Source organism: Alligator mississippiensis, chromosome 2 (assembly GCF_030867095.1).
Source record: "Alligator mississippiensis isolate rAllMis1 chromosome 2, rAllMis1, whole genome shotgun sequence".
Classification (NCBI taxonomy): Eukaryota; Metazoa; Chordata; order Crocodylia; family Alligatoridae; genus Alligator; species Alligator mississippiensis.
Genome location: NC_081825.1, coordinates 6336607 through 6360162, shown reverse-complemented (window position 1 = coordinate 6360162; position 23556 = coordinate 6336607). Strand labels below are relative to the sequence as shown.

The 23556-nt window shown below is 45.1% G+C and overlaps 1 protein-coding gene across 2 annotated transcripts in view; it reads left to right on the top strand.

Moving 5' to 3' along the window:
- Positions 1 to 23556, top strand: part of ATRN (attractin) — a 245943-nt gene that overhangs the window by 170189 nt on the left and 52198 nt on the right. The window contains exons 25-26 of one of the 2 annotated variants that reach the window (XM_019495622.2): positions 9301 to 9362; positions 10890 to 15882. In XM_019495622.2, coding sequence (XP_019351167.1) covers positions 9301 to 9362; positions 10890 to 10914 — 87 coding nt within the window. In that variant the 3' untranslated portion in view covers positions 10915 to 15882. Of the gene's footprint in view, positions 1 to 9300; positions 9363 to 10889; positions 15883 to 23556 lie in introns of those variants that run through there. The other variant, XM_014597094.3, reaches the window with a different exon arrangement.

Here is a 23556-nt window from a genome sequence, read left to right as displayed (position 1 = left end):
AATCCCTTTCTCCTTGCCCCCCATGTAGCCTAACCCACAATCCTTCTACTTCCTCAACCTTGGATTCTGTCTTGATGAGGGTTGATGTATATTGCTCACTGACATAGAGCGCAACCCCCCCCCCCCTTTCTTCCCTGACCTGTCCTTTCTGTACAATCTACAGCCCTCAATATGTACCGCCCAGTCATGGGATGAATCCCACCAGGTTTCCCTTAACCCCACTAAGTCATAGGTGTTTAGTGCAAGCAGGAGCGCTAGTTCATCCTGCTTGTTCCCCATGCTCCTAGCATTAGTATATAGGCACTTGAGCCCTGCGAGTGGTGCCCTTGCCGCCCCCCGCTCCGAGTCCCAAGGGGCCCATTGTTTCTTACCTTCTTGTTTCTTACCTGTGCTGTATTGCTGGCCTCCCCATGGCTTTCAGGTTCCTAATGCTCTCTTTCTTCAGGCTGGGCTGTCCTTGTGGGTGCCACATGGTTTGGAGCTTCCATAAAAATATAACTCAGAAATAGCTGGGGGGGAAGTGGCCCAAAATGTCATTTGCACGTCCTCAGTTGAGCTTGCTTCTGAGGTCTCTGGGCAGCATCATGTGTACGCTGATTGAGCTCCTAGACCTTAGAGTAAGGCTTACCTTAGAGTGGCAGTAAGCATGCCTGGGGTTAGTCGGTATAGTGCTAGAGCTGCGTTCAAGGCTTGCCCAGCAAGCAGCTGCAAAATACTGTGACCCTAGAGGAAGAGCTGAGAGCTAGAAAACCACAAATTCTAGTCTCTGCTCTTTACTGAACAAGGAGCAATGGTCTTGAGTTGCAGCAAGGGAAGTGTAGGTTAGATATTGGGATGAACCTTCTCGGGAGGAGGATAGTAAAGCCCTGGAACAGGTTATCCAGGGAGGCTGTAGACTCTCCATTCTTGGAGGTGTTGAAGACCCAGCAGACAAAACTTTGGCTGGGATGATGTAGTTGGGGCTGGTCCTGCTTGGAGCAGGGGGTTGGACTAGATGTGACCTCCGGAGGTGCCTTCCAGCCCTCCTTGTCTGTGATTCTCCTGCCTGGCAGCGATTCTGTCTGCTGCAGAACACTTCAGTGTTGAATAAAGTGTCATAGCCTTATCCCAGTCGCTTGTATTTACTACTGTATCTCCTAAGGAGTGTAAGCAAATGGGGTCTTACTGTGCTTTATTCTCTTATGCAGAAGCATGACGACCACATGCTCCTGCTTTGCAATACCCATGCCTCAGACCGTGCCAGGACAGGAGGTGTAGTGAAAGAGGCAGGGAGTTGGGTTCTCTTGGTCCTAAAGCATTGAGCTAGGATTCAAAAAATTGATGCCTGGCTCCGCCGCAGACTTCCAGCATTGACACGTGCCAGTCTTTTGTCAGAAAACATCTACATGAGGGGCCGGAGTTAAGATTGCCGCTCCAATTAGGAGCCCTTTCATGACGTTGCTTGCTAGCGCACTTTAATTGAAGCATGCATCAGTCTTCCACACCTGGGTGTTTGTTGACTGGAGATGGTCTGCTAGATCTGCGTGATTGGTTTCTGATGCATAGCACTGGGGGACTAGATTTGAAGTACTATTTTTAATTTTAAGAAAACTACACCCGGTCTGGGCTCTGCACAGCAATCTGAAAGCTCACATGGGGAGACAAAAGTGGATATAATTGGCATTTCTAAGCCAACTGCTGACTGCAGCCAATTAGCTGAGAAGTGACAATTTGTGACTGCTGTAGTAAGGCAGCACAGAATTAGAATGGATATCAGTTTTCATCTCTGTTGAACGTCGGAGCTAAGCTGGATTTTTTTTATATGTTTGCACAATATTTAATGGTGACACCCTAAAGTTATGTGGCTTTAGCTAGTATTAAGGCAGGTGGGAAATAAGTTACTCCTCTCTTGCGTTGATCTCCCATGCTGGAGCAGCATGGCCCTCTCAGTAGTAGGTCCGGAAATGAAATTTTAACGGAAGTTTTATTTTTCCCTTTGTACCCGGCAGGAAGTAAGTCTGGCTGTTTGAACCGCTTGTGTTTAGAGATTTTGCAACTCAAGTTAGTTATTCCCCCCCCCCCCCAAAAAACAAATGGATAAAACTGTGCTGCAAATGGAGCAAGCAGTTGAAAATAAATGTGATTCAGAGGTTCAGATAAATAATGGTTAATTCCTTTAATATAAGACAGATCTGAATAATTATTAGATGAGTGCTTTGCAACCTCTTTCAACTCAAGACCCCTCCCCTCCCTGCTCCCCCCCCCTTCGTTAAATGCCGGCTTTTAGCTTTCACGTATTTTTTGACTATGAGAAAGTAATAGAGTCATTCTTTATTAGGGAATTAGAGTAATTCTTTTTTGCGAGGAACTCAAAAAGATCACAACAAGGCGTAATGTGTTTTGATGCTTTGGTTTCTTTCTTGAAATCTCTGCGTTTTATCTTGCGAATCGCATGTAGGTGTTTGCAAGCCTGCCGAGGCTAATGTTGCACCGGTACCCCATGGCACCTCATACCCCGTGGCACCCTGTGGTTGACGGTCACTGCATTGGATCAACAAGGCCTGGTCCCAAGGAGACTCTGCTTGCCATGACCTGCCCTTGCTGTTCCTCTGGGTACCAGACCAGTCAGTGATCTGTGCAGCTTCTCATTGCAGTACTCAGTTAATTAATTAATTTCTATTCCCTGTGTGCAGATCCAGTGGCATTGCAGCCATCCCCTTGTGCTTGATTAGCACTCCCCATAAATCCTCTATGTAAGTAGCTTTGTTACACTTCCTGGGATCCAGTCTTAATCCCCACCCCACCATGACACCTGCAACACCACCCCAAAAACTTAGCATGCTCAGGCTGACCTTTGTTGAGGCCATTGTTTCTCTAAGTAGCTAGGTTTTGTTTCTTTGTTTGCTTGTACGCTATTATCTGCCTGTATTCATCACTAGTTTTTCTTCTTACATTTAGATTGTAAGCTCTTTGGGCAAGGATGCATTTGTTCTGTTTGTACGTATGCCCTACAGTCCAGCCTGCAGCTCCTAGGAGCTGTGGCAGTATAGATGAAGATATAATTGGTGGTCGCATTACACCTGCTTTGTCTCCAGGCTTCTGGCTCCTGCTTCCCCTACTGTTTTTGCAATTTATTTAATGATTACTCAGTGAATACACAGCCTCAGAAGCAAGGACTTACTCCCTTTTCGCTAGGTTACAGAGTCAGTATCCCTCTTGCTTGTTCTCCCTTTGGCCCTGGGGCTCCTGCTATTGCCATCTCCCCGATGGCCTAGCTTCAACCAGAATGGTGGATACTGCTCCCAGACTAGACCAGCCCATAGTCCATTGCTTAGTAAGTGGGAGCCGTGGGTTTGAGTCCCTTTCGGCTTAAGGGTACCAAAACCCAGCTCTCCCCCTTCCTACATACGTGTTATAACCATTAGGCTCTTGTGCAAAAGGTGCATGGTATCACCACCATCTTTCTTCTCAAGTATCTAGGTGCTGAACACTGCTGTCAGGTCCGGATTAGGCATGTTCTGAGCGCACCTGCTGGATTGGACACATCAGACGACTTGCATGCATGAATGCCTGGTTTCTGAATCCCAGGACGTAGATGCCTAGACATTCGGCTTAGCCCAATTTGTAGTGCTTCTGCCATACCAGTAGCCATGCCAACCACCTGAGTTGGTTTTGACTAGAAGACATGGGTTAGGCAAGGTTACTTTCAGGTTTACATACCTAAATTCTACATTAGTCCTGTTTTAGGCACTTGAATTGTTCGGTGAGCTCCAGCTGAACCTCTTGGCTTGAGCAGCATACACAGCTGACTTCCACGTGGCGTGCTTTTCACAGGAGCATGGGGGATGAGTGAATCGACCTCGTGCACAAGAGAGTAGAAAGCCCTTCTCTACTGATTTAGCAGAGCTTTTGAGAGGCTGCAAGCCCCTCATTTTCAGGAAGACAGCAGTAAAAGCTAGGTGCACTTTCAACCTCTTACTACATCAGGGTATCATTCTCCCCCTCCCCCTCTTGTGTTCGCCCCCCCCCCCCCCCCCCCCCCCCCGATCAACATTAGCTGAAGAGGAAGAACAGCATTGCTTGATTTCATCACCGGGCACTGTAAGGCCGCGTCTAGATGAGCACAGTTGTGCAGTACGTTGACCCGCTTGTGGTGCCACACAGCACATGCAGGCAGTCCCTACGCTGCTACATTGCAACATGGGAGGGTGTGCCTTAAAAAAGCGGGGCGGTGCACACGGCAGCAGTGCATACTGCTCAAAACTGGAGCCTGGCCAGCGGGAGCCATGTACCGGCTACCGACCAGACTCCCAGCTGCAGGAGTGTCACGACTGCAGCTCCCCAGGGCCCCAGGTAAGTTTGCTCGCCTGAGCCTCCCCTACCCCACCCGGGGTAATGTGCCGTGCACAATCGTGCGCGTGGCACGAGCATTCCCCAGGGACAAGTAGCAGCAGCCCAAGGTGTGCCGCTGCCACTTGTCCCCGGAAAACAAATGGCCACGCTTATCTGAACTCAGCCTAAAGAGCCAAAATCAATGCTCGTGATGTCTTTGGAGCGGCTCAAGAATACTTAAAACTGTTTTGTTTTCGGCTGATAGGCAGATAGAAATGTAGGCGCTTCCCATTCTGGCCCTGGCTTCACGTTACTGTTGTCTGTTCTCCAAGGTCAAGTTGAATTCGTGCCTCTAGCTTTAAAAAATAAAACAAAAAGGCTGACAAGAGGTGGTGAGGAGGAAATAAACTGAAGGATGTACATAAATGTCATATGCAGCTTATTTGGCCATTTGGATGCTTCTTGTTTTAAAACCCTCGGAGCTTCCAACCTTTTCATCTTCCGTGCTGCCTTTTTGCTTGTTTCTCGGTTTGGGCATTTGGCTGATGGTTAAATGAAAAGCAAAGCAGCCTGAAGTTGCTGCTTGGACTTTGGCTTTTCTTTTTTTTCCCCTAAAACACTGTGTCACCCTATCCGGTTATAGAGCGGGCAGCATGGAGCGCTCTCACAATTAACACGTGGGGTGGCACTTCTAGAAGACAGACTTTCTTTGCAAATTCAAACGGTTTCCTCCAGCATAAGAAACTCGAGCACGCTGTGTCCTGTCAGCGTGTGTGCTCCGGTTCAGTTGTTCTGCTTGAATATGTTAACTTTTTCCATTTATAGATGCTTCTTTAAAAGGGCCTCTTGTGCAAAATATCATGGCTAGCCTCATTTGCTTTCAGCCGGAATCGGAGCAGACTATGGGAAGAACGGCTCTCGAGATGCACAAAGACAGACGTTTGGCATGTTTGTAGTTACTGGAGGAGAAAAAGTTGGGGAAAACAATAGGATTCCTGTGCTGTGGATGAATGTGCAGGGCTCTAAACGCCAAAAAAATGCGATACAGCCCATTAAAATTAAATTTGTTAAAAACTTTAGCAGTACAAACCTCTTAAATATATTTGCATGCTAGGAAGTTCCAAAAGAATTATTAATGTAAGTAATTAATACATATTCCCTTCCCTATTGCCTGTAACATCAAACAGCGATTAGTTTGTAATGAGATAAAATATAATTTCTCTTCCAACGTATCCTGCATTAATTGTCTCACAATGATTTGTGGGTAATTGTATTCATCAAAAGTATAGAAGAACATTACTTAAATGTTTCATATTCTGTTTCACTTAATTAGCAAATTACTCTGAGCATGGTTTTTCATGAAATTGTTAAATTCCATATTGCTTAGCCCAACTGCCGACTCCAGCACTTTTGATGAACGTATATAATATAACTTGCATTGCTCAAAATAAGGATGTAAGCACATTAAACAAATACGGCCATGATAGCGTTTACAAAGTTCAGCTGAACTATTTGCAGTGTAAAAAAGTGAACTGATGGAGAGAAAACCGAACCAGTATTCACTGAAGGATATTCTGCTCAGTTTATTCCCGTGCTGTACTCTTTGGGTAAGCTAACCTGGATGTCAGCACGAAATTAAAGCACCGTGCTGCTAGGTTCGGTAAAATTGGTATAATTTAAAAGCTATGAAAAACACTCTGTGACCGCGAAACTAAAAAAACAATTTGGAAGTTGGAAATGCAAACAATAACTTTAATTACAGGAGCATCTGTTGAGTTCAGAATCGCCTTTCCAGAGAGAGACTCCTTTGTCATGCCCTGGTTTTCTTTATGTTCTCTTTAGAGGCTCACTTAATCATTTCAAAGCCACTTTTAATTTCTGTTCTGATTTACTAGTAGGGGTAATTGCTCATCACTTTCAATCTTATGTTACCATATCCTGCTGTAACCAAATATTAAAACAAAGCTAAACTCTTCAGCACGTATTCGCAGGTCAGTAAATCGGACTTTTTGGCTTTCACCTGTGGGGCAGTCAGTCCTGTGCGACACTGCAAATCATATGGTGGTTCAAAACGCTACAGTAGTAGAGTGAGAGCTGTGCGAATTCAAGAAAAATGCAAGGAGTGTCATTAGTTTGATATCTCTTTTTTTTTTTTTATTGGAAAAACTTCCTAGTTGGGTGAGATTACAGTGCTTTTAGGCACAAAGTCCCCTTCCTCTGGGGAAAAAAGAAGGCACTGCCTGAACTAAATACCAGGCCGAACAAATACTTTTGTTATCCTTATTATGCTAATCAAAACTGATCTTTTAAAAAAGAAAAGTGGGCAGAAAACTTGTAGAGCAAAGAGAAGTCATTAGGAATATTTGCACATAGAAAATACTGTGGGCATGCACGCTTGCTTTCAGCTATCTTTACTGCATGTAAACGCCGATGCTAACTCTGCAATACTGAAGTCGTGCAGGGAATTTTCTGGTTTCGTTGCTCTTAGTGATTTGATGACACAAAGGTATTTTCTAGGCAGATAGGGTGCCAAGTAGTTTTTGTGAAGGACATTTCTTATACCTAGGGTGACCATATGTCCTGGTTGGGCCAGGATAGTCCTGGATTTTGGAGGCCGGTCAGTGAAAATGAAAATGAGTGGCATGGAATAGGAAGCCCTAGCAGACAGCAAAATTGCCCTAATAGGTTACCTTGATTAGTGGAATGACCATTAAAAAGGGGAGATGGTTGTTAACACCAATGCAGTAAAGAACAATGGGTCATTAACGGGCCTGAATATTAATACCAGAGCTGTGCCCCACTGTCCTGCCCCCGCTTCTGCCTGCACCGGGGGTAGGGGCACTCGTGTCCTGGGTTTCACATTGTCCCATAAGGCCATCCTGCTTATACGGGCCCGGTCATGGTTCCATAGCTCAGGTTGAGTCCTGTTTTGTACTTTAAACATTGAATCATAGAAAATGAGGGTTGGGAGGGAGCTCAGGAGGTCACATCTAGTCCAAACCCCTGCTCCAAGCAGGACCAGCCCCAGCTACATCATCTCAGCCAAGGCTTCGTCTAGCCCTGTCTTGAAAACCTCCAAGGATGGAGATTTCACAGCAGGAAACAGGACTTCAGCCCCTTGTGTATGAAAAAATAAAATATCCCCTCCCAAAGATTACAGCACTTAATCCTTCAGTACAGAATTAATTTTCCTAGAATGTAAAAGTAAATCTTTTAATTGATTTGGCTGAAAATTAATTGAAAACCCAGATCCTTTAAGGAATTTAGCATGCGTCAGACATTTCTTTATCCTGCATGGCTTTAATAATGGTATAATGCAGACACTTCAAGACTTCCATAGAGTTAAAATTAATTAAACCATAGTCATAGACTGTATTTGAGGAAATTAGGTTTTAATTAAGTGAAGTCCTCATCGGTTGATGATAAGTTTGGAGATTGGGTCAAGTCAACAGCACAAAGCGATTGCAACGTGAAGTGCAGAAACTATCCTGGGCTTTTTTTTTTTTATTACCACCCCTTTTATAATACACAATGCTTTTCTTTTCCTTGTTAACTGGAAAGCTCAAACTCTTGGCTAGTGCTCTGAAACTAAGTGAAAAATGAGATGTAAAGAGCAAAAAAGAATTACAATGGTGCCGTGCCGACTCTTCCTCTTACATGCAGACGACACGCAAGCATACAAGGTGCAGCTTTGAGATCTGTTCGGACAAACTACCAGTACAGCAAAAAGGATGCTATTGTCTACTCCAAAGATGTGTCTGGTTTAAGAGCGTTTAATTGCATTTGTAAACCTGGGTCTCTGGCCAATCATATTGGGTATGATACAGTAGATATTTGAAGCAAACATAATGGGAGAAGGAAAGGGCAAAAAAAAGGTTGCGTGTACAAACGCCCAATGTGTTCAGAGGTGGGGAGGGATCGTGGACTCCTTTTCTGAACATTTGAAATGAGTGATACTGGAAAAAGGTGAAAACTTGATCTTGCCGTTACTTGTACGTGTGGTTTAACAGGAAGACGGACTCATGCCAGAAGCCCTGCAGCTGAAAGGCTTTTCTGTATAAACTGCAGGTTTCCGTTCAGTGTTGAAACAAGTTCAGGGTTTTTCACGAAGGAGTTAAATTCCTGGTCTGGTGCTGAGGTTGGTGGTCAGAGGAAATAGGAGGTACCTGGAAAGAACTTGTAACTCCGAATGCAGTAGAAGTTGCCTTTCTGTTGGCGTGCTTTCCCAGTGCTTTGTTGTTTCTAACCAGCCTCTCTGTAATCTCTCCTTTTGCCTCCCACCACTTCCCAGTTTCCTGTTCTCTTCCCTCTGTGTTTTGTCCAAAAAAAATTGGGTTGTTTTCCACTTTTCTTTTCAGTTTGAGTGGAGTGCAGGAAAGTGAGTTAAGATGAATGCCATAGTTGTTTTTACAGTATCTATTATCTTCTGTATTTCATGCCTTTTTGCTGCTCTGGGCGTAAGTCACTTACTCAAGAAGATCTTAATGTGAAAGTATTTTTTGAATAAGGGCATGCAATTCTGTTTGCTTTTGGGACTTTGTTTTTATGGCACTTTGCTGCAGTAATAAGTCTGCAGCAAGTTCAAGTATTCCGCTTTAGCTCTTTGCTTGCAGGTTTTCATAGTAACGGCAGTTATTTCAGATTTTTCTCCCCTCCAAAGATGGTTAGCATATCCTCTGCCTTATTTATGAAAATGATCTATTCCTGGAATAAAACCGGAGGAGGCAAAGTGTTTGTTTTGGTTTTAAAAAATGTTGGATGAATCACTCATACCTTAATCTGAGGTCATAGTCTATTTTCTAGTCTCCAGAATAGTTCAGCGCATGTTTGAAATGATCAAAAACCCATGATACAAACATGTTAATTGAAGAAAAGACAGCAGCATGTATTTGTAATCTTCTGATTCCAGCAACAGTGTGGAAGGATGGTTCCAAATATAAATTCACTGCCACTAAAGTAACAGGAAACTATTTTGTTTTTCTTTTGCAGATTGCTTTCTCACAGCACAGCAACTTTATGGACCTGGTACAGTTCTTTGTGACCTTTTTCAGGTATTTTTCATTTAAGGCAATTAAATAGTTGTACTGTAGCAAATAGAAAATTCTATGTTGACGTGTACAATTTTTTTTATTTGGAGAAATCAGCTGTACGTCGGTGCTGATGTCCACCATTGCACTCGTGTGTGCGTTCGTGCATGTGTGCGTGCACACGCATTTGTGTGATGGCGTGTTGGGTATTTGTGTAATGGACAAGTTGCCTTTTAGACCAGTGCTACATGTATGCCACACAAGTAAAATAGGACCAGAGAAACTGTGGGTGTTCAAATGTTGTCGGATATAAGAAGTAAGCTGAAGTGCTGATCCTGCAAAGTTAAGCATGTGCCTTCTTGAAAAACCTGAACACTTTGGTGTAAATTTTTAAGCGTGCGTCTGTTCCAGTTCAAGTGCGTACATACCATATTTACTCAATTCCAAGATGAAGGTCCCCCCTTCCCCCCCAAATATATCGGGGAGAAAAAAGCATCTCATCTTGGAATTGAGTACCAGGCAGTAGCGGGGCAAGTGGTTGTTGCATCTCCAGCTCCCATAGCCTCAACCCCCTGCCTCTCTTCAACCCTGCCTAATTTCTCCCCCCCAGCCTCGGGCCTCCCCGTCGTCCCCCAGTCCCCAGGCTGGAGTAGAGCTTGGGCAAGGGTAAGTTGGGGGAGGGTGATGGGGGCGGGGGGGTGAAGGCAAGCCTGTGTTGGGATCGGAGATGGGGAAGGGGGTGTGAGGGCCTGAGGCTAGGGGGAGGAGACAGATGCCAGGGGGTAGGCAGCAGGAGGAAAGGTGTTAGGGGGGGCAGGGGTCGAACTTGTTGACCCCCACCCCCACACTACTTGCCCCCCTCCTGCCTGCCCCCTTGCCACTGCTTTCCCTGCTCCAGCAGCACGGGGACTACTATTTTGAGACACCCCCTCCCCCCCCCCCCCCCCAATAATTACGTTCTTGACATGGAAAATTACACTAATTTATAAATTTTCCATGTATCGAATCTAATTACTGGAGAGTGGTCTTAAATTCAGGGTTGTCTTGGATTCAAGCAAACATGGCGATTCTCTCTAAGATCTAGGCCCAGTGGATCTTGATTGTTCCTGAACTGCCTCTTCTCCCACAGTGAGTTGGGCAGTTCTTAGTATCAAATACGTTCGTAACGGCTGAAGAATGGAATCGGCAGAAGCAATGTGTAATATAAGAAAGGTTTCCCCTTCCTCCTTCTGTGTGTTCCTAACAAGAGTGATGTAACCTCACATGTGGACTCTCTGTGGTGGGAAATATCAATAGCTCACAGCCATGAGAATGGCATACTTTTACTTGCAAGCTCTCCAGGTGCTTTATGACTGCTAAGGCTCACAACTCCCTGAAAAGATAAGTATGTGTTATACCCATTTTACAAGCGAGTAAGCAGGCAACAGAGAGTGTCTTGCATGATTATTCAAACCAACTCGGTGGCAAAATAGATAGTAAAATAGTTCCGAAGGGGCATTTCTTGAAGATGATTGGTATCGGATTTACCACTGGTTTTTTTTCGTGTTGCAGACTACATCAGATATTCAGTGCCTGATGGACTCTCTTCATGATCCATTTGCTCTCGTTTACATTGACTGGGGGTAACTTCTTGGGCCTGTTGAAGTCGACTGGCGTTCTGCCTCTGAACTTGATGATAAGGCATCTGTCCTATCTATATAACTGTAATTTCTTCTGTAGAAAAATAATTCTAGGGAAAGATCTGGATCATTCATCGTCTCTTAATGAACTTTAGTTCTTAAGCCAAGTTTTGTACAACTCCTCCTCTGCCTTTCTGCACAATACCAGTACCAGCCAATGCTTAGCAGACCATCAGCGGTCCACAGACCCGAGTTCAGGATCTCCAGGCCTAAATGATGTAGTAAAGTGGTCAGGGATGTGTGTGTTAGCCATGTTGGTCTGAGACAAAAAGAAATGCAAACCTCTAGCACTCTTGGTTCAGACGTGATGCCTTTTATTAGACCAACTAAGAAATTGCAAAAAACCCTATCTTTTTCTGCAAGCTTTTGGGCACATATAGTAAAGTGCTGGTACTCTTCAGATGCTGTCATATAGTCACAGGAACAGTCTTTAAAAAAAAAAAAAAAAAAAAAAAGAAGTCTTTGAAAAAAGGCTCTTGGGTCTTTTAAAGTCTTCGATCTCTTGAGTGTATTTTAACAACTGATTCTTGTCCTTGCAAAGGCAGGATATTGATAGCGCCCTTGTTCCCCCTGCTTTAACTGTGGCAAGTTAAAGGGTGCTTTTGATTTATGCCTGGTGGTTATGTGGGGGGGCTTTTCCCACTATTTTTAAGGACGTTAGACAAATACTTGTCTAGGATGGAGTAGACAGGTGACCCTGCCTTCAGCACAGGGTTGGACTAGATGAAGTAGGCATCTGGCTGGGGTCATCTCACCCCAGCGCTCTTTCCTGCCCAGGCAGGAGGTCGGACTCGAGCTTTTGAGGTCCCTTCTGACCCTAACATCTATGAATATATGAAGTCCTTTCCAGCCCTGCTTTTCTATGCTTAAATACTGGCAAGAAATAGAATTAAAAAAATAAAATAAAGGAGTTAGATGACTTGGAGGGGGGGAGTTGCAGGAATATTTTTCTCTCGGTCTTCTGAAAACCGAACATAGTAATGCTGTTGCATATCATAATAACGTAGCATGCCGAGGGAATAAGCACATCTGCATTCAAAACAGTGCTGTTTATAAATGTTTTTCAACCAGCATTAAAAATTCTCTACTTCCAGCATGGTGGTGACTGCTAAACTCCTTGCATAATATTTTATTTTACAGTCACTGCAAGAAGCTAAATAACGTGCTGTATTAAAATAGTAAGAGTCATATTGGCTGTTTAAAGACGAGCTGCACCGAGGCCTGTTTGAGGTGCTAGGAGGGAACGCGAGTCATGGCTCCGGACTTCAGGCTGGGGCCAGGTTCCACTATAAATAAATGCTATTTTTAAGTCCTTGTCAGTTTGTTTAGCAGATTAGGACTGACCTGAAAACGTCTGCTCTGACTTCAAGGCAAAAAAGAGATTTTTTTTTTTTTTCCTGTGAAGTCTGAAGAAATCAGTAAAACTTTTTTTTTTGCTTTTGAACTGCAAGTCATTTTAAAAGTTGATTTAAAACCGGTGGGGAAGCAGGATGGACAGACAGCAAACTTCAGGTTGCCATTCCTGTTTAGTACCTCTCCTTTGATTGCCACTGAAATTAGCCTTCTTTCTTTTAACCCTTCAGGATTTCTAGGGAGTTTATTTCTTCTTGAACATAATAGGCTGTATTCCTGCCATTACTTTGATATCATTTTACCCCAATCTGTATCTCATCCAACTGCCCCTCTAGTCTGCTGGCAGTGGAAGCCAGGCTGTCTGTTTTGTGCACAGCTATTTTCATAGCTTTTTCCAGGCCCCCAAGTTGCCATCCTTTTTTTTGTTTGAGTTTTTTGGGGTTTTTTGGGTCCAGTCCTGCCAACCAACTCTCTTCGTGGTCTGTGACAAGACACGAGGCCTGCTCTCTCCCCTTGCCTTTTCTGTTGCTGCATAGGCTCATCATGGCAGGAATTGTTGCTTATGTGTACCCTCAGGGCCAAGAATACAGGAGCCCTAGCCTGGCTTGGCCCACCGGGTACTACTGCCGTACCAATCGTAAATTCAGTTAATAATGCCAAAAAAAAAATGCTGGGCTTTCAAATGCATCCTGCTTCCCATGTCTACCTTGCTTAGATCTCAAGCCCTTCAGAAAAGGGGTTTTTTCTTCTGCATGTTGTGAAGCATGTTGACTGTGTTCTGCAACTGCTGCCAAAAACTCGCTTTTAATTAAACAATGTTATGAATATTTTTTTTTCTGTATCTTTCTCATTTTCATATGCCTGTTAGCAGGCCTGGTGTTAAAACTCTAGGGGAATGTAACAAACTTTATTACTCTGTCTTTTAATATCTTTTGAAGTCTGTCCCAATAAGGCAGGTTTGATTTAGTGTTTCAAACTTCTGCTTAGTCTCTGCACTCGACGGTTACCCTACCCTTAAACAATGTTTAACATCCACTCTGTGTTTTGTGGTATGTCGGTGTGTGCTCAGCGTCTCATAGCTCCCTGTCTGTGACTGTAGGACGAAGATGCATGGTAAGAAACAAAAATCCTTGGATGTTTCTGTGGTCCCTGGGATACAGGAGGACACGTACTTTGCAGAACTTGGGTCTGCTCAGCTTACGTAAGAACATGGTGAACTCCAGAGTCATAAAGCTTCCTGGGCAACATCACATGTTGATGGGGAGCTGGGAGGACAGTACAACATGAAACCCATGGAGGACAGTGTGAGCTAGTGCTCCCCAGTGGATAAACTCTGCTGAAGTTCCAGATTTAATTCCCTTTTTATTTAACCACCAAGCCACGCTCCTTCAATAGTTTACGGGGTCCGTGGTGCAGCGTGGCTGAGAACACGAAGTTCCCGTCGACATCGGTTGGAGTCAGGCTGTTCAGCACCTTTGAAAATCAGGTCCCAGTTTTCTGCTTAACATTACTTTATTATTCCATGCGGTTGCTTTTTATTTTAAGCTGCAGAAAATGTCACCGGATAAAGGTTGAGTAAAATGGCTAAGTTACTGGGTCATTAATATTTCATTATAATTGGAACGGCAGGAGAAATGATATTCTAACCACTGTTAACCTTTGTAAAACTAAATGAATTGCAAGGAAACCGTCTTCCTCCCTTCTCCTTCTTCTCTTAGTGTAAGTCATTTTAATTTCCTCTGCACATCTCTGGCTGTTTTTTTTCCACAGACAAAGTTTGAGCTACTTGAGGCTTTTTTATGCACTGCATTTAAAAGCATGTCTACATTTTTTTTCCCCCTAAATCTATTCTCTTTGATTCCCACTTCCAGAGTAAATTACTTTCTAACAGTATACAGAGGTGTTATAAATAGCCTTCAGGCCCTTCTGGTCTTATACCAGCTCCTTTCTTGATCTTGTTTCTTCCTATCCCTTACTTGCACAGAATCACAGACAACGAGGGCTGGAAGGGACCTCAGGAGGTGACATCTAGTCCAACCCCCTGCTCCAAGCAGGACCAGCCCCAAGTACGTCATCCCAGCCAAGGCTTTGTCTAGCCCAGTTTTTAAAACCCCCAAAGACGGAGAGTCCACAACCTTTCTGGGTAACCGTTCCAGTGCGTTCCTACCCTCCTGGTGAGAGAGTTTTTTCCTGATAAGTAACCTAAACTTCCCTTGCTGCAGCTTGAGCCCATTGCTCCTTGTCCTGTCATCTTCTCCCACTGAGAACAGCCCAGCTCCATCCTCTTTGCAACCCCCTGCAGGGAGGTGAAGGCTGCAATTCAGTCCCCCTTGGTCTTCTCTTCTGCAGACTCAGTCAACCCAGTTCCCTCAGCCTCTCCTCAAGTCATGTTCCCAGCCCCCCGACCATTTTTGTTGCCCTCCACTGGACTGTCCCCAACGTGTCCACATCCTTTCTGTAGTGGGGGCCACAGCTGGACACAGAACTCCAGATGTGGCCTCCCCAGTGCTGAATAGAGAAGAATCACTTCCCTCCATCAGCTGGCAACACTCCTACTGATGCAGCCCAGGATGCCGGTAGCCTTCTTGGCAACACGGGCACACTGCTGGCTCCTGTCCAGCTTCTTGTCCCCTGTCACCCCCAGGTCCTTTTCTGCAGAGCTGCTGCCCAGCCCGTCACTCCCAGCCTGTCCCGGTGTAGGGGATTGTTCCCTCCTAAGTGCAGGACTTTGCACTTGTCCTTGTTGAACCTCATGAGATTCTTTTTGGTCCAGTCCTCCAAAATGTGTATTGCACTGTGACTCCTCACCCTACCCTCCAGCCTATCTACTACTCCCCCAACTTGGTGTCATCTGCAGACTTGCTGAGGGTGCACTCTGCCATCTTCCTCAATTAATGAAGATATTGAACAAAACCGGCCTCTGGGGCACTCCACCTGAGACCTGCTGCCAACTAGACATTGAGCCATTTATTACAACTTTCTGAACCTGATGCATGAGCCAATTTTCTATCCACCTTACAGTCCATTCATCTAGCCCATACTTCCGTAGCTTGCCTACAAGACTGTTGTTTCAAAAGCCTTGCTAGAATTAAGGTATTCCATGTCTGCTGGTCTCCCCGCGTCCACAGAGCCAGTCATCGCATCGTAGAAGGCAATCAGGTTGGTCAGGCAAGACTTACCCTTGGTGAACCCATGCTGACTGTTCCTGATCACCTTCTTCTCCTCCAAGTGCTTACAAATGGATTCCTTGAGGACCTGCTCCATGTTTTTTCCAGGGACTTGGGCGAAGCTGTAAAGATGGACACCTTTCCAGTTGTCTGGGACCTTTCCCAATTTGCAAAGATGATGGGCAGCAGCTCTGCGGTCACATCGGCCAACTGCCTCCGCACCCTCGAGAGCATCTTCTTTTTCTCCCATTTTCTCTTGCCGCATTGGTCGGTCTTTGCACAGCTTGCTTGGCGATTTGTGACATTGGCCCACATACATAAAATAAACCCCACTTTTTAGCTTTTAAGTGTTGTCTCCTTTTTTCCATATTCCTCCATAAGACCACTGCTGATTGCCGGAAGATTTAGTGTCAGTTTTCCCCAGTCCTGACATATCCTTTGCTTTCGTGAACAGCCGTTTTTTGTCATTTCACGCGCTGAGAGATCAGAAGCAGAGAGAGCATTTTTATCTTTGTAAAGCTTCATATACATTTATATTGCTGTGTAAATGATGATCTGCGTACGATGTTGAGTGTTTCGCTTTAGGGGACTGACTGATTTGACTTTTCCAGGAATGAGCATTAGGGGGAGCTGTATGTATGCACAGGAATATGCCCTGCTTTAGTCTTTTAGATCTCCTGGGGTCTTGCAGTAGGTGTTTTCTTTACTATTCTTTGCTTATTCAACGACTTATTTCTCTAACACCCATCACTGTAATGTTTCTTTAATCCACTCTCAAATGCTGTTTCTGAGAAACAGCAGCATTTGGTCCATCTGGGCATTATTTGTAGCAGCATAAATACCAGCAGCAAGTCAGACTCTGAAAATATTGATTTAAAAAAAAAAAAAGAAATGATGCAGCCAAAGCTCCCTGGAACCAGTTCAAAAGACTGGTGTGGAAACAAACGTGCGTCTTCCTCCCAGGATCACATCTCTTCTGTCCAGTCACTGTCAAAACACATAGCAGGTACATTTTGCTCCCTCCAGTTCGTTGCTTCTCAGACTTTTTGGACTTAAGGCACCCTCATTGGACTTGAGACACCCCACCATAACTTATATATATGTATATGTGTGTATATATAATATGACAGTGCTTACCTCCTTGCAGAGGGGCTGGGCAGTTGGAGTGGGGCATCAGCCAGGCAGGGGCAGTCCTGAGTCTGCATTTATCTGTGCATCTTCTCATGCCTCTTTTATGTCCTCACACCTTTCCATACCTTTCAGAGGATCTGGTAGCCCCCGATTGAGAATCTCTGCTTTAGTTCTTTCCCCCTCTGAGTGCCCAAACCACCGAGGGTGCTGTTACAGGTTACCTTAAACCTTTTTAAATCTGTGGAATAATGGGTGTGTTAAAACTAGAACAGTTTTAGAGCCGTCACAGGTTAGGCTTAATGCCATCTCTGATGGCTGTGACTTGGGGCTTAACAACAGCAACAGTATGGACCCCGAGGAAGCACGTGTTCCTGGACATTATGCTCTTGCCATGCTCAGTGCTAGGCAGCCCTTTCCCTTCCTCCCCTCAAGAACATGGGAGGCTGGGGAGGGAGCCATGCCACCCTCCCACCTGCCACCACCATTTTCCTGACTAAGGGAGACCCACCTGGATATGGAGCAAAGGCAGAGAGGAGGGGCGTATGCCTGGCCTCTGGTCCAGAGGCTTAGATATGCTCTCTTAGGGGTCCTTAGACCTGGCAGCATGGTGCCATGTGGACTGGAGTCATGGCCACTGGGGGCGGGTGGGGGCGTTGGCTTGGGGCCAGTATTACCCCTCTGGGCAGTCGAGCTTGGGAAGGTCTTCATAGACTTCATAGGTATTAGGGCTGGAAGGGACCCCGGAGGATCGAGTCCAGCCCCCTGCCCCAGGGGTAGGAAGTCAGCAGGGGTCATAGGATCCCAGCAAGATAAACATCCAAATGTGTCTTGAAGGTGTTCAAAGTAGGTGCTTGAACCACCTTTGGTGACAGTCTATTCCAGACCTTGGGGGCTCGGACAGTAAAGAAGTTCTTCCTTATGTCCAGCCTGAAACGATCTTGTAGTAGTTTGTGACCATTCGACCTCGTCATCCCTTGGGGCGCTCTGGTGAACAGACGTTCCCCCAGATCCTGGTGAGCACCCTTGATAAACTTATACGTGGCCACCGGATCACCCCTGAGCCTGCACTTTTCCAGGCTGAAGAGCCCCGTAGGTCTCAGCCTGTCGTCATAAGGCCTGTTCTCCTGACCTCTGATCATGCGCGTGGCTCTCCTCTGCACTTTCTCCACATCCTTTTTGAATTGTGGAGCCCAAAACTGGACGCAGTACTCCAGCTGCGGCCACACCAAGGCTGAGTACAACGGGAGAACGATGTCCCGGGATTTGCTTGAGAAGCATCTATGGATGCAAGCCAGCGTTTTGCTCACTTTACTAGCTGCAGCATCACATTGAAGGCTCATGTTCATCTTGTGGTCAATCATAACCCCCAAGTCCCTTTTTGTCCGTAGTGCTAGCCAGCGTGGCACTGCCGAGCCTATAAGCATGCTGTGGGTTTTTCATCCCAAGGTGGAGGACCTTGCATTTTTCAGCATTAAACACCATCAGGTTCTCATCCACCCATTTCCTGAGCCTGTCCAGGTCAGCCTAGATCACCCTCCTGTCCTCAGGTGTGGACGTTTTACCCCAAAGTTTGGTGTCGGTGGCGAACTTGGCCAGCCTGCTTCTGACACCAATGTCCAAATCACTGATGAAGATGTTGAATAGTGTTGGCCCAAGGACAGAGCCTTGAGGGACTCCTACTGAATCTGAGAACTGGTTCAGCAGTAGAACTGGTGAGCAGTATTGTGGGGTGTTGCAGTGGATGACAAACTCATCGTGGGTTGACAGCGTGATACTGTCACAAAACAAGCAAATGCAGTTTGGGGTGCATTAACAGAAGCATTGTATACAAGGCAAAGCAAATGTACCTTTCTACTTGGTGCTGGATAGGTCTCATCTGAAACATTCTGTCTAGTTTTGGACACTGCATTATAAAGGAGAGAGAAATTGGAGGAAGGCCAGGGGCAAGCGATGAAGATGACAACGGGGTTGGAATACAAGCCATCGAAGGACAGGTTGAATTAATTAGAATGGGTAGTTTGGAAGAAGGGAGGTTAGGGAAGGTGGCAGGATAATATTTTTCAAATATTTGAAAGGCTGCCATAAAGAAGATGAAGGAGCATTGTCCCCCCTTGCCACAGAGGGCAGGGCCCTTGGCAATGGATTTAAATTGCAGCAAAGCAGATTTTGATCAAATCTCAGGAAGTGCTCCCCTCACTATGAAATAAGTAGGAAAACAGCAAGCTGCCCGGGCGGTGTGGTGGCATCTCTTTCATTGGGTGTTTTCCAGCAGAGGCTGGATGCGCATCTGTCTTGGATAGTATTGGAATAGCACATCCTGCACTTGTGTAAGGGGTTGTAGTCAACCATCCCTGACATCAGCTTCACAACCTCACCAGTACAGACCTCTTTAATCTTTCCCTCCTCCTTCCGTTCTCCATCACCATGAACAAAAGCCATCTTCTCTGTCACTCAGTCCTATAACTTGAATTGGTCTTCGACCACTCCATCCTTGCATCCAGGCTGCGTCCAAACCTTTCAGATTCATGCTAAGACGAACAGCTTTTCTTCTCCTCCGCACAGCTAAAACGTTCTTCACTGCCGCCTTCCTGCTATGTCTGTGCGCGCACATGGATGGGCACACCCAGCTCGGCCGCCTTAGAAATGGAAAAGAGGAATAGCTGGTATGCAGCAGCTCACCCTAACTAGTCCAGCTGCTACAGCCTCTTCCCCTCTGCCCTGATGCGTGCGTTCTTGAATCCGCCTTACATCTGTCACCTGCAAAGCTTGCTGTCCCGCTTCGCAAGATTACCAGTATCTCATCTGATTGAACCGCGTTGCTTCGTTTCCTTAAATATGGATGAGCTGCTGCATGCCAAGTGTTACTCTTTTCCATTCCTAAGGTGGCAGAGCTGCGTGTGCATTCACAGGTGCGTGCTTGGACAAATGAATTCAGGCATTGCCTGAAAGTATGAGACTGGCTTTTGTAGATGTCTAGGTAGCAGCAATATTTTCCCAACTAGGTAGGTGGGGAAGAATGCTAACCAAGGTCTGGAAGTAGGACAAAGAGGGACACTGGCACAATAGGGCCTGCGGGACCCTGAATGGACCTTGCGTCCACTTCAAACGTGCCCCCAAGGCTGGTAGTAAAATGAGAGGCTTTCTTCTGCTTGCTTCTTGTATGGGCTGCCTTGGGAGCAGCTCACATCTGAGCATTTCGGCTATGAGGATCGGAAGGAAAGGCCGAACTCTCAGATAACAGATGACTGGCTCTACTCTGGCTTGTATCCCCGTGACATCCAGCTCTCCTGTGGAAGTGTTTGCAACCTTAGCTGACAAACCTTTCCGCCCTCAGCTGCGTAATTCGTTTTTTGGGTGGTGGCTTCGTAGATCTAAGAACAAAAAAGGGTACTTTACCCCTCAGAAAATCAGCAGGAAAACCCTGTTGTCAACTCGGTTCTTATAATCAATCTCATGACATTTCTTTTCCCTTGCAGTTTTTAGGCCTACCTGATGATAAGGCTTCCATTAAAAAAAAATAATGGAGCTTCACAATTGCGGAGAACACCTGGCAAGTTTGAACTTGTAGCTCTAAAATCAGTTGACAATTACAGTGGGGTTTGGGGGTTTTTTGTTGTGTACAATGCATTTCCTCCCAAAAGAGGTCTAAAATTAAGGTCGCCTTTTACACCAAGGCTACATCATGGAAAAGAAGCTGAAATCATTGTCAAAATGCCTAGAAGGCTGTCAAATTTTTGTGATCTATTTCCCCCTGCACCCACAGGTCTATCATTTGGGGGCATAACTGATGTGTCTTATACATAGGTGTGCCTTCTGCATTGGAAAGTACGGTAAAAACTTTTTGAGTGGGATCTGGCTCATTCATGCGGCTTAGGATTGGCTGTATTGGCAAAGCAGACCTACAGAAGGGGACGAGAAAGATTGGGTGGGGGAAAGCACAGGAAGAACTGGTAGCAGTAGCTGTGCCCAAAAAAGGTTATATCTGCCAGTCCATCCCAGATTGTGACACTGCCCTTCTTGGAGTTGGGCTGCCGCAACACAACTCTTCCATTCAGAATAGCTGATAATTTTGAATGCCTCTCGAAATGCTCCAACAAGAAGAAATCAATTGTTGGCCACTTTGACTCTTCCCTGATAAAGGGTCCAGAAATAGCACCACTGGGTCAAACGCTTGTAAATCTATTTCAGGAATAAAAAGCAGGTTTGCTGCCTAGCCTGGATTTTGCAGGATCGTTCTCCTTTTCCCTGCACTTTGCAGGTAGGTTTAACTACTCGTCCCCAAACTTAAAGTGCTTGGAACGTTTTATGAGTGAGGCTGAAGGGGATGAAAAAGTTTCCTCCCCAAAGTGTTTTTCATTCAATCCTCCGCCAGAGACTGATCAAATTAAAGAGTGTACCAGACTGTAGCTCTGTTATAATGACAGCTATTCAAAATGAAGTGGGTGTGGGTTTATTAAACCCTTCTTCTGTCTGCTATTAGGAGAGCTCTTTAATCTGTAGATCAGGTCCTTCCTTTGCTATTGTCATCAGGTACCAGTTCAGCAAATGCCAGCTGTGCCATGCCAGTGCATGTATTGCTAAAAAAGCTATTCAGATGACGTTTTGCCTACAGCAGAGCATTTAGGCTTTATGTATTTGCTCTGTGAATTTGAGATTTTTAATGCATTGAATAGTTGTGACTTATAACTTTCTGGCACACAAAAAGTTACTTTTATATAGCCCTTCAATAGTTTCCACTTCAGCATAATTTGAGATGTTTTTCTAGTAATCATCCTGGTGCTTTCAGACATGAGAAAATGAGTCTTGCACAGTCATATGTTTTAGTTCCAAAGATGCAGTGTATTTGGGGATTTAAAACTGCCGTTTTCAGTAGCCGATCTAATATTGGTGAATATGGCAGGATGGGTTTCATAATTTGGGTCCTAATGCTGGATTTCCTGCTCTCATTGCTGCGATGCCTCTTAGAGGAATGTGTGCGTGAAGTTTTCCAGTCGTGTTAAAATGAGAACTTACCAGCTAGCAAAACTTGTAACTTGATTTCTTTTTTGAGCAGAAGGAAAATGTTTCTTTCGGAAAGGAAGTTAGCAAGGAGGGTGGTGAGGCAGGTCTTGTGTTTGGGGGAAATATTATAGAGGATATACTAAGAACGGTAGGCTTTTAATTAAATGGAACTATTGGAGTCCAGCTGAGCCATAAGCTGCTTTGGAGCGGTCCATTATGCTTATGTCTATAAACAGCTAACACCTTTTTCATAAAATATCTTTGTAATACGTATGAATCATTTATTAACCCTGTGTAAACTATCAATGCACCTTCGATTTATTAAGCAGGGCTGTCCTACCCGCAGCCCAAAGGCTGCATCTGGCCTACAAGGGCTCCCCATCTCTCCTCTGGCTTCTACTTTCTGCCCCTGTTCTCCATAAGCTGAACCACACATCTGTCATTAGCTGGATGTTCCTGTTCAGATGAAAACTTTCCAGCCCTGCCAAGCAACTGCACTAAACCTAGCATTAAGCATTGCTTTGGCAAACAGTGATGAGCAGCACCATTCAGATATCATATTTTTAGTGTCTGTATTAGTGGTGAAAGAGGGGAGGGGAAAGTCTCTGGTCCCAAGAGCATAGGTTCACACATCCAGTTGTGCAACTGGAGGATTGAAGACACAGCCTGTCTGAATACGTGGCAGAAGAGTGAAGAAGATCAGCCGTGTTGGTCTAAGTTCCACCATTTTTATTGGACCCCCTTTCTTTTTTCTCAGCTGGGATCATTATCATGTGTAGTGTAGTGAGCGTTCGGGTTTCCCCGAGAAAGAAGAGAGGAGACTGCCTACCATGCCCTTCAGTAAATGTTTTGACATTCATGCTGGCAAAGATAACGAGAGCCTTAGGACAAAAAATTGGCACTTAAAAATGTCACTGTTCCATCGTTCGCTTCTGCCTGTTCACAGCCGCTACGTGGTAGAAGTGAACATCCATCTGGACAAAGCCTGATCTTGTCTGGGGGAGGAGAAATACAGGTAACACAGAGCGTCTGTTCTTACACGCCACTAAATACAGCAGTCCTTTCTTGTTGGAAAGAAAGGGAAGACTTGCGTTATAAAATCCTGGATCAGTGGCTGTGTTTGGATGCATTCTTTTGTCCTGATGGCGATTCACAGCTAAATCTAAATGTCTGATTGGGTGAAGGCCAAAGGCATGTTGCTTCTGAACAGGCAAGATATCAAACAATAAAAAGGAAGGATCTTACAAAAAAAACCAACTTCAGATCATTATGGCGATTTTACAATGGACAAAAAGTATGAACATCAACTTTGAGCATTTGGGAATAAGCGTGATGGGTATTTTGTAAGCCCACTTGTATTAGGAAGCCGGTATTGTCCAAGATTAACACAAGATGCTTATTTCTGCCTGCCAGCTCACATAGGGCGCCTGTACACGTGCATTGAGTCTGCTGGAGCATGGTAATGTCCGCGCTCCAGCGTCACGTATATCAGAGTCCCTGTACTGAAAAATGGCAGCGGGGGCACTTTTCAGCGCAGGGATGCTAATACATGTGACACTCCAAGTGCTTTAATTAAAGTGGCTCTTGGAGCCGCTCTAATTAAAGCACCCCCCGCATCCCAGAGCACATTTATAAATGCCCATATTTCTCTGTTAACTTATCAAATTAATTTCTTCTTCTTGTCTGGAAATCGATAAAGGTTGAGTGGCCCTTTGGTACTTATGTATGCTGCTATCCTTTTGACTTAATAGGATCATGATAGAGCCATTATCCTAGAGTTAGATCTGAAAAATCATTACTTCTTACCTGCGTACCGTACAGCGTGTTCAGTTCTTCAGCTTTCATTGCTCTGCTCCCCATCCCCTGCAGTGGTTGTCACTTTTAGGT